At 46.0% G+C, this 11,513-nt stretch overlaps 1 protein-coding gene across 1 annotated transcript in view; it reads left to right on the top strand.

The window, feature by feature from the left end:
- PAMR1 (peptidase domain containing associated with muscle regeneration 1) overlaps positions 1–9,928 on the top strand; it is a 79,440-nt gene extending 69,512 nt beyond the window's left edge. The window contains exons 7-11 of the mRNA XM_007129549.1: positions 1,032–1,244; positions 3,026–3,092; positions 6,125–6,357; positions 7,318–7,610; positions 8,849–9,928. Coding sequence (XP_007129611.1) covers positions 1,032–1,244; positions 3,026–3,092; positions 6,125–6,357; positions 7,318–7,610; positions 8,849–9,385 — 1,343 coding nt within the window. The 3' untranslated portion in view covers positions 9,386–9,928. The remainder of the gene's footprint in view (positions 1–1,031; positions 1,245–3,025; positions 3,093–6,124; positions 6,358–7,317; positions 7,611–8,848) is intronic.
- The last annotated feature ends 1,585 nt before the right edge of the window (positions 9,929–11,513 follow it).

The raw sequence follows: 11,513 nt of genomic DNA, 5'->3' as shown, positions 1-11,513 counted from the left end.
GGCTGATAGAGTGATTGGTACCCAAACTCAGTAATTAAAGGTTGAATTCTTCAGGGGACTTACTCTGTGTCCTTAGGCAAGTAATATTCAGTAATTTGCCATAATCCATTTGAGAAAAATATGTTATCTAGCTGATAGAATATTTCCAGGATATATCTAATATCCTGTTCAGTGCTTAGAATAGCTGGTGATGCCAATTTTACTCTAAGTAGCTGTGCAACATGAATTAGAGAATAGAGATATCTTTGTAATGAATATAGTTAAATGTTTAGATGGAACGTTATATTTGGAGATCAAGGGAATTTGTTGTATCTCTGAATTTATATTGTCCTCTAGTGTTTTTATTATTATTATTATTATTATTATTATTTTTTTTTTTGTGGTATGCGGGCCTTCCTTCCTGGACGGGGGGCACAAACCCGTGTCCCCTGCATCGGCAGGCGGATTCTCAACCACTGCGCCACCAGGGAAGCCCTCCTCTAGTGTTTTTTAATTACAACTTCTAACACACTAATGTTCCAGCAGATGAAATATAAAATCTAAATTTATATATGTACTCGTTTCGAATCTGTTCTACTTTCTGGGTACAACACAAATAGGAAACTGAATGGTCTGGTTTAATTGCCTAAGGTTTAGGGAACGAAGGAGATGATATTACAACACTGAAAACCAATAACCCTTGTATACTGATCATAAAAACTTAGGCAAAATGTATATATTGTCCAGGCCTGGCCATCTCCCATAGTTTGAGAAACAAACGAACATGATTATATGAGAGACCGTTGTAGTGTCAAATTTATTTGTATCTGGGATGAAACACTTCTCAATTTAAGAATAAATCGTAAAAGCAAGGGGAGGATATGTCTAATGCATGCATTTTTCTATGAGTTTTCTCTTAGTAATTCCTTTGAGTACCATTGTTAGCAGGTTCTGTATCACTGCGTTTTTAATTCAATGAGACTTGAAAAGATTTGATGCTAAAATGGAATGCTTCAGACTATTAATAGCTCTCCTTTTCTTTCCACTTCCAGTCCTTGAAGAAAGAAACTGCTCAGACCCTGGGGGCCCAGTCAATGGGTACAAGAAAATTACAGGAGGCCCTGGGCTTATCAATGGGCGCTATGCAAAAATTGGCACCGTCTTGACCTTCTTTTGTAATAACTCCTATGTTCTTAGCGGCAATGAGATGAGAACTTGCCAGCAGAATGGAGAGTGGTCGGGGAAACAACCCATCTGCATAAAAGGTAACTTGCAAATATTTTTGAAGTCTGTAGAAATAGATGGAGTTGCTGGACGTTTTGGTAGCTCTCATACATGTTTTTGAGCCCCTGGAAAAATGCCTTCTCTCTTAAGTTCTCACTGGAACCATACATTACTCTTAGGTTGGAAATCATCCATAAAACATTTGCTTCTTTTCTGAACCGCCAAAGGACCTGCTTATCCTAATCACAATGTCTTGATGTGATCCAGAAGAGTGATGTAGTTAACAGAGCAGTTTAGGAAAGATGACAAGGCTGAGTTTTATACATGCAAACCCAAGCATAGATTTGAAGCAGTTAAAATGCATTTATATGGCTACATTTATCTACTCTCTATGCAATATTAAATTAGTGCAAGAAATAAAAGAACGCAATAGACACATCATCCCTGCCAGCCTATGTGGAGGGAGGTTTGAGATGTTAAGATGTTTAAAAGCATCTAAAAAAGACAGTAAACCCTTGAACATTCAAAGGAGAGTTATAGAACAAGTGAGTGGTGTATATTCCGAGAAGGGGTGAAATAGAGACAATTGCATGTAGCAGAGAGCACTGGAATCCGTCTGGGAAGCAGGGAAGGATTTATAGAGGTAAAGAGGAGTTGGGATGATATTCCAGTTAGAAGACAAAGGGAAGGTGGTGTAGGCAGAAGTGAAAGAATCATGGTAAACAAAAAGTGAATCAGTCCTGGAATCTGGGAGGTAAATTTTAAAAAGTAGTTGGGGACCAGAACAAATGGAACGTTGCATAGGGAAATTTGGACCTTACCCCACTTGGGAGTGGGCATGCATAGTTTCTTGCTGAGTTGATTCGCTAGTTGCTCCAGGTCGACAGCCCCTCTCCTTTTGGTGGCAGGTCACACAGTTATCTAGCTGTTTCCTGGGAAGAAAAGCATATCCTTGGCCTAGATTATCCAGATAATTGCTTCAATCCTCCACTTTCCCTTCTGAGTGTTTGTCAACGACCTGAATCATGGGAAAAGGAACGAAAGAAAGGTTTGTGAAAGGAAGAAATCACTTTAGACTTTAGCCAGGAGCAAGCTTCATCCTCACCAGCACAGACTCTGATTCTTGATTTCATTAAGTATGGAAACGGTGTTACATATGTCCTTGGAGATTTTTGTCAACTCCTCTCTTACAAATTAATACAAGCAGAGTTCCCTAGGTTGCTAATTAGACGAATGTTGGCTGCTTGATTGGGAAAGTGAGATGGGAAGGATTCCTTTTCACTTGTGAAGAAAGAGAGACTTCAAAAAAATTAAACTGGGCTTTGAGTTGCCCTCAAAGGATCATTAGGAGCCTTAGTTGCAGAGACATGGAGGAATCAGTTACTCAAGATTTATTGATGATTGACACTGCTGTCTGGTTTTAAATGAGAACCTTGTGATTCACTATGCTGGGCTATATTTTAGAACCTTGACCTTGGCTTTTATTCTGTATTGATTAAGTTCGCCAATACTATTTATGTGAACAGATAATCCTAATCTATTAATTACCATTGTTTCATATCACCTGGGGGGAGCAGCTCTGCAGAGGTGTTTATTCTACTTGGGTTCTTCAAAGGGGGTTGCCAATTTAGATAAAATTCAGCATGCTCTTTTGCTAAGCGAGCTGTCCGAGTTTGGCTAATGTGTCTTACCTCTGAAAGCCTGGGGAATGTGCACTGGTCTCCAGAAAGGATGGTCAGGTATGAATCTGAACTGAATGATGTGAACAGTTAATATGGAAAAGGATTATGCAGCATTGTCTTTTTTTTTTTTTTTTTTCTAGCCTGTCGAGAACCAAAGATCTCAGACCTGGTGAGACGGAGAGTTCTTCCAATGCAGGTTCAGTCAAGGTGATGTTGAAACACCGGAACTCTGCTTTAAAGGCTAATGAACGTTCCTCTCCCACCCCCTTTCCCCACTGCTGTTTGGCCAAAGACAGTCTGAGGTTTCTTAGGGACACTCAGTGCTGACTGGCCAAGGAAGAATAGGGCTCGTTAGATGGAGGCTTATTAGCCAGCTGCCTTTAGCCAAGAGGTAGCAACTGTTGGAAGATGCACAGATTTCATTGGATTGTGGGAAAGTAAGTGGTGGTGGGAAGCCAGACTTTAAGATGGTCTTTGAGGAACTGGATTTTAATACTCGAGTCTTCCTGAAATTACTACGTATTTATTATGCAGCCAGCTGTGGCTTAGGAAGATGTTCTTGGTAGTGACCAATCAGATGAGGCAGGCTGGTGGGGCCAGGAACCGGAGATGAATGACTTGCCCCTGATGAGGGATGTGAGGCCTCAGGGACACCCACTCAGCCTTTTTCCTGGAAAGATAGAGGTGGGGACCCCTGGTGGCAGCTAGGGAACCTTACACCCATGACTCCAGAAGGAACCTGCTTCCACTTGATTTCAACGAGGCTTAGTGCCTGGTTTCCTTCAGTTCCCTGCTTAGTTTTTACCTGGCAGAGAGACCTTTCAAGACCATCCTTTTAAAAATAGCAACCCCACCTCCACCCTGACCGCTGAGCTGACTTCTTTAGCCGGCGCTCTCTGGCCTTTACAGAGCTCTCCAGTTTTCACCTTGGCATCCATCTCCACCTGTTGTCCTACTGACATTTTTTTCGTTTATTTGTTCAATTTCTGTCTCCCTGTACCCCACCAAAAAAATGTGAACGTTATAAGTGCAGGAACATTTTCTGTTTGGTTCATGCTGAACTTCTAGTTCCTAGAATGGTGCCTGCCACATGGTGGACACCCCCAAAATATTGAATGAATGAGTGAATGAAAGAATGAATGAATGAATGGATTGGATCAGTTGGTTCAAGACCTGCTGTCATCTCTCTTTAGCACTGGGTATTCTTGGGCAAATTCCTAAGCTTGCTGAGCCTTTAGTTCCTCTTTTGAAAAGTAAGGGTGATCACAATAACATTCGTCTCTGGGGACTGTTAAGGATTAAAGGCAAGGCAAATAGCTAGCATTTACTGGGTGTTTGCTCTGTGCCCGTTTCACTTCTGAGTTCTTTACATATATTAGCTCATTTAATCTTCACTACAACCTCTGAGGTAAGTATTATTATTACCATTTCATTTTCGATTTTGTTACTTTTTATTACAGATGGGTAAACTGAGGCTCTGAAAGGGTAAGGAACTTGCCCAAGATCACATTGCTAGAGGAAGGAGCAAACCCAGGATGCAAATCCAGGGTCTTCAGGGTCTGCTCCCTGGTGCATGAAGCTTGAACTAAGCCTTATATAAAGGCCATAAAAACGCCTTGCACCTATAAGCAGGCCTTAAAAACGCCTTGAACACCTGTAAGCAGTATCTATTGCTTTTAGAAATGGTAACAATGAATCCCAGTGACCGGAACTGACCCCAAACAAGTGATCTGAAATATCAAAGATCAGGATATTCCTTCATCCCTCACTCTGCTCTGGCTCTCTCATTCCATTTTCTTTTCGGGCAAGGCATTTCCTTGGGGACAGTGGCAGTGGAATCCAGTATTTCTACCCACCCTCCTTTCTGATCTTTGTGATTTACCTGGGGCTGGACTCTCCAGTAAGTATTCTTCCCAAGGAGACATCTTGGAGAGGAGACCCAGAGCTGTTAAAAAAGACCACCACTGGGCTTTGCATTTTGTAAAGCGGTCGTAATGGGGGGTTAGGTGACAAGGTGCCAGGTGTCTCATGTAGATGAGAAAGCAAGCCTAAAACTTGGTTGTAAATATCTTTCTGGAAGATATGCTGCTGAGCGGGGATATGATGGTCTCCAGCAGCCAGGCTCACCCAGGAACCCCCAAAGGCAACGCAAACCTTCAACGGCCCAAAGCTATGTTTGTTTGCAAGTCCAGAAGCTCCCTGAACTGCAGACCTGGTTCTAAACATGAGCTAAAGATTTGTTGGATGAAATCAATGTGGATGGAATGTTTGCTCTGAGCACAGCACGGTACAGACACATGAAACAGATTTCTTACGATGGATTGGCATGGCAGGGAAACCAGGGTGGGAACCATGACTGCCCTGTGTTGCCTGGGGTTCTGTCTTAGCTTCCTGTGTGCCCTTCAGCACTCCTACCTACCTCTCTGGGCTTCCTTCCTCCATTCATTAAATGGGATGAAAACACTGATTCCTAAAGGAACTCTAACTTGTCAGTTAATAGTCATTATGCACTGATATAAAATGAGCACAAGCTGTGTAGTGTGCATACCTCTCTCCCAATAATCCCAGAGTGGTCTCTGGGTGCTTCAACTTCAGGGCTCATTTAAAAGACCCTTTCACATTCACACACAACGCTCCTTATTTCTCCCAATCAATGTGCTCTGAGAGAAGGTTTTATTCTCTGAGGTGGAGTAATTACATCGGCTAATTGCTAAATCAAGCTGCTGTATCAACACAGTTCAGTTTGAATCAATTCCTAATACTGCCTCATTATGATAATGGTTAGAGAAAAGGAGCCGCTTGGATTTCTCCCCTTGAAATTAACTTCCTTTCTTGTTTAATTTCACTATTAATTTTTGTGTGTGTGCATGTATAGCATACCTTTGGATAGCAGCTATTATGTCAGATATTATGCTCTTTGGTTAAAATCCAGGGCAGCTGGAGGCATGCCAGAAGTGGAAATGGAGGAATAAATTGAAGGTTGAAGTGTGCAAGAAAATCTGCTCAGTGGTAGAAGAGGCGTTCGTGTGTGTGTGTGTGTGTGTGTGTGTGTGTATGAGAGAGAGAGAGAGAGAGGTGTGAGGGGAGAAAGGGAGAGAGAGACACACACAGAGGATGAGATAGCTGTTTTCCCTTCCTCTGTAACCAAGTATCTACGTGGGGATTGGCTTGGATACTAAAAGAGCCACAATGACTGTCTCTGGCCCTCCTCTCTCTCCGGGCCGGGTGCTCCGATGTAGGGAGACGCCATTACACCAGCTATACTCATCAGCCTTCAGCAAGCAGAAGCTGCAGGACTCCTCTACCAAGAAGCCACCCCTTCCCTTTGGAGACCTGCCCCCTGGGTACCAATATCTGCACACCCAGATCCAGTATGAGTGCATCTCACCCTTCTACCGCCGCCTGGGCAGCAGCCGGAGGACATGTCTGAGGACTGGGAAGTGGAGTGGGCGTGCCCCGTCCTGCATCCCTAGTGAGTCAATGCCTGTCCTTGGTCTACAGCAGCTTAGATCTCCCATTGCTGCCTATGAAAAGCCACTGATCCTATTGAAGACCTTTTTGGGAAAAACTCCTTGTCCAAAAGAATGGCCCTCTAACACTTTCCCTAGCTTGGCGAAGTCTGAAATTCCACAGTTAGAGCTTCCTTCCTTTGGCTTAAACTTATTACCCAGGAGAAATGAACTCGTTAAATCTTAGATGAAGTTTTTGGGAAGGGGGGCATACTTTTTGTGGATAATTCTCTGATATTTACTTGGAGAAAAGGGACAGAGCAGTTATTAAACACCAAGTGGGGAAGGGGTTAAAGGTGCTAGAGGGCTTCTGGTGATATCACCTTGGTTACCCTGTCTAACCCAGTTTTCATTCTCATCACCCAATGGTATTAATTAGGTTATTGTTATTAATTAGATTATGAGGTATTAATTACTCACAAGGTTATAATGATGATTACTGCGGTAATACATGGAAGTGTCTGGAATAGGGTCTTGCACATACTAAGCTACCCCCATCCTCTTTGTCAAAGAAGAAGAATATGGCTTAGTTCAAGGTGGTCATCTTTATAGCAATAGTCATGATATTTTGAATCTGTTTATATACATCATCTCATCCACTCTCCTCAAGAACCCTAGGAGACAATTGTGATTACTGTGTCCATTTTGCAGGCAGGAAGACTGAGACTGTAAGAGATTAGGCAACTTGCCCAGTAAGTGGCTGGGATGGTAAGCCTCCAATCGTAATCCTAGAGTTTATAGTCAACCATGTCAAGGTGGTTGATTAATGTTTAAAGGGAAAAGAAAAACGGGTTAGATGCTCTGTGGTCTTGACATCCGTAGGGTCCACCTTTTCAGATTTGTGCTCTGTTGGTTGACTGACACATTCCCCTTTGGATGGGAAGGTCTGAGTTTACATTACTGAGCTGGTGCTTTCTCCATAGTCTGTGGGAAAACTGAGAACGTCACTGCTCCGAAGACCCAGAGGACGCGCTGGCCGTGGCAGGCTGCCATCTACAGGAGGGCCGGTGGGGTGCACGGGAGCAGCCTGCACAAGGACACGTGGTTCCTTGTCTGCAGCGGTGCCCTGGTCAATGAGCGCACCGTGGTGGTGGCTGCCCACTGCGTCACCGACCTGGGGAGGGTCACCGTGATCAAGACAGCAGACCTCAAAGTCGTCCTGGGGAAATTCTACAGGGATGATGACCGCGAAGAGAAAAGCATCCAGAGCTTGCGGGTGAGAGAGGGCTGCAGCCTGGAAACCGGGTCTCTGGCTCAGCAGCTCCCAGTACTGGGCGAGCAGTGACTGTGTCGGTCCTGTCACTTTAGCACTTTAGCATCCAGCCCAGAGCCTGGAAATATTAGGCACATAGTAGGTGGCTAATATATATTGACAGATACTAGAAAGGGGCATCTAGAAAGACTATGGAGTCTTTCCTCCCTAAAATTGTTTTAAAAATAAGATAGTAACAAATATCTTCTATCATTGGGGTCATCAAGAGGTAACCACCTCTTATGTTTAGGACACTGTGCTAGGTAGGCTTTGAGGAAAAATAGAGACTCCTAATAAATTTGTAATATTCTTCTCTTTCCCTGCCTGCCTCCCTCCCTCTCTTCCATCCACCCACTCACCCATCCAGCTCATCCATCCATCCATCCATCCATTGTTGAGTTCCCACAGCATGCCATTCGCTGGGAATACATACAGAACTGAATAAGGCATGGTTTTTGCCCCGAAGAATCCACAGGCTAGGGGAAGAGACAGACCAGTGTATCGTGACTAGTCCCAACACAATAGAATCCCTGAGTAAATGAGCCCAAATATAGTTGAAGGAATAGAACACATCCGTAAGAATGTTACGGCGTATCACAGATGTAAGGTCCTAGAGGCCCCCGTCCAAGAAGATGATCAGCAAGGAAGGGGACAATCAGGGGAGACTTTGTGGAAAAGTCTTGTGGACCGCCCTGGGTGTAGCTCTATCTTACTGGCTTGAGGGTAAATGCAATGTTTACAGTGGACCAGATGTTGCAAACTGGTAGCCTGTAGGGGTTTGTGTTTTGATAGTGCTAACATATATTTTTTTTAATCAGTTATTTGCCAACATTTCAAAACCAGGAGGTTTCAGCCAGAGATCTGGAGTCTATTCTCTGGCAAAATGAACACTTCTGCATGGCAGTGGTCAGCTGGAGCAAAGTGGCAGCTGCCCCCTCTGCATGGGGCATGCACTCCCGTTCTCTGAAACCTCACCTGTCCGCTCAACTTATTTAAAACAACCTGCCAGCCAGGCGGGCATTTCAGTTTGCAACCCTGGGAATAGAGCAGTTGCTTTCTATGATCCCTTGAGAAAAGTATCTCCGTGTAATTGTAGCTGTCTCTTAGACATTTTCTCCCAATAATTTAGCCCCGGGGCTTGCCTGTTCCTGTCACTATGGAGTTGGCTGCTCACGATTGCTGTCCATTCCTTACCTTGGTAGATTTCTGCAATCATCCTGCATCCCAACTACGACCCCATCCTGCTGGACGCGGACATCGCCGTCCTGAAGCTCCTGGACAAGGCTCGCATCAGCACCCGCGTCCAGCCCATCTGCCTGGCGGCCCCTCGGGACCTCAGCACCTCCTTCCAGGAGTCCCGCATCACCGTGGCGGGCTGGAATGTGCTGGCAGACGTGAGGAGCCCCGGCTTCAAGAATGACACGCTGCGCTCCGGGGTCGTCAGTGTGGCGGACTCGCTGCTGTGTGAGGGACAGCACGAGGAGCATGGCATCGCGGTGAGTGTCACAGACAACATGTTCTGTGCCGGCTGGGACCGCACTGCCCCTTCTGATATCTGCACAGCAGAGACGGGCGGCATCGCAGCTGTGTTCTTCCCGGGGCGGGTGTCCCCTGAGCCCCGCTGGCATCTGGTGGGGCTGGTCAGCTGGAGCTATGACAAAACATGCAGCCACAGCCTCTACACAGCCTTCACCAAAGTGCTGCCTTTTAAAGACTGGATCGAGAGGAACATGAAGTGAGCCTCAGGCCCATCAAGAAGCACCTCCATGCATCCTTCCCTATGTGCATTGCCCGAGGCATTGTGGACCTGAAATGTGATTCTGCCCGTGAATTTGGCTGTGCCAGGGCTTCTGATTTCAAAACCAGTGGAGGGCGAGTCGAGCTTACTTTCTGGTAGGCCACTGCCTCCCTGACTGCTGGGACCATTTGGAAGATACCAGGGCTGCTTGCAAGAACTCAGTTTCTTCAAAATAGACTACACGAATAGCAAAGAAATCCTCCCCGTTCAACCGACCCCAGTGGCCTTCCCCACCTGCCCTTCAGTGCTGCGAATGCCATGGTCAGCTGTGGTCGAGAGAGGGTTGATTGGCTTCATCAGGTCTCCTCCAAGGCGCCAGCCAGACAGAGTTCCAAAGAGCCGCCCGCAGGACAGTCCCGGACAGCGGAGCCTGGCTGCGGCATTGGTGTCCGTGCACGCTGCCGCGTCACGAGGTGGCCCTTTTCCTTCCCAATCCCCTGTACACACTTTAATAAAGCAAGGGTTGGCTTCTGACCCACGGAACGAATGTGCCATGGCTCTGATTCCTGCATGCAGCCTCTTTGAGCTACGTGTGTTGGGACCAATGGCTGGGTGGCAGCCCTTTAAGATAGATCCTAGATTATCATTCCCAAATAATGCATATAGCAAAGCCGATGCCATCTTTTCAATAACAGTGCTTGCAGCTTGCTGGGCCTTCAGGTGGGGGAGAGGGAGGATGGGCGCCGTCAGATAAGGCACAAACAGAGGAAAATACCAGGGATTTGAGGATTTCTAGTGTCCCCTCTTGTTCTTGTGTTCTAGATCAAGCACAAAACCCTACTTTGAACCTCCAGAAATCTTTAGGACCTATCTTCATAGCATCTGAACTGGAATCACCTATATACTCACACTCGATTGAGATATGCCAAGAAACTGCAGCTTCTTTCTTCTCTATAACTTATATGATTTTCCTTTCAAGCCTCACCCCTGACTCCCACTGGATAGTGGAGGAAAAAAAAAGGAATTGAATCCAATCCAATCTCTGAAGTGATCTTTTCAGGAACATTCTCTTTTTTGGGTGACTCACTCTTTTTATCCTTTCTCCCCTACCCTCACCAGTTTCCTCCTTTCCAAGATGTGCCATGGAGGCTTACGTGACTTCAAGCCCCGGGACACACACAGTAGGACTCCTGAGTTCCTGCTGGTTTTTGGGTGTGTGTGGTGGGGCTTTCTCATTCCTGGGCATTTTGTCGACACTGGGTGCTCATGTCTGTAACTACTGCAGCTTGTGCTGTGTTCTCTGCTTCCCTGGGGCCCGGCCGTCCTCCCCGCTGACTTAGCTGCTTCTCAGGCCTGGCTGGCACTGACACTCCTGAGATCCGGGGGGGCTCCGACTTGACACTGGTTTGGGTTACTCAGCCTCCTGGCCGCGGTGACAGCCTTCTCTGGTGGCTACCCAGCCTGACTCTCAGTGACCTCCTCTTCCTCCCCTGGGGGCTTGTGGGAACTTCTTGGTCTTTTCCTCACCTCCTGAGGCCTGAGAGCTAAGGGTTGGTACATGCGCCTCCTACAGACCCCAGCAGAAACATTACTCTTTCCTCCACTTATCAGAGAAAACTTTGACCCCAAGGACTTTAGCCCCAAGGCGGGAGGTCACATCTGTCTCCCAACCTGCCTCCTCATCTCTGTGTCTTTACATAATTCCCTGAGCCAGAAGAGAATTTCTGGTACTTTCTCCTTGGGTCAGGCTTTCTTGGGGCTTTCCGTAGCTCACGTCGTCCTCCTTTCACCCACCCGCTGCATCCTCATGGCTAAATCTCAGGGCAACGTATTACTTATCAACTTCTGAGTAACAAACATCCAACACGTAGTGGTTAAGCTGGAGTATTGGATTTGACCAATATTTATCAGGCTGCTCAAAGGGTTTTTTTTCTTGCTGTTTTTAAGCCTAGAAAGTTTGGATCGCGAGAGGTGTAATGGAAGTTGGATCAAAAAGATCTAAATTTAAATTCCTGTCTTTCAACTTTTTTTTTTTTTTTTTGCGGTACGCGGGCCTCTCACTGTTGTGGCCTCTCCCGTTGCGGAGCACAGGCTCCGGACGCGCAGGCTCAGCGGCCATGGCTCACGGG

The sequence above is a fragment of the Physeter macrocephalus genome, chromosome 16 (assembly GCF_002837175.3).
Source record: "Physeter macrocephalus isolate SW-GA chromosome 16, ASM283717v5, whole genome shotgun sequence".
NCBI classification, from domain to species: domain Eukaryota; kingdom Metazoa; phylum Chordata; class Mammalia; order Artiodactyla; family Physeteridae; genus Physeter; species Physeter macrocephalus.
The sequence above is the reverse complement of the archived record's forward strand: the minus strand, read 5'-3'. Positions and strand labels throughout refer to the sequence as shown.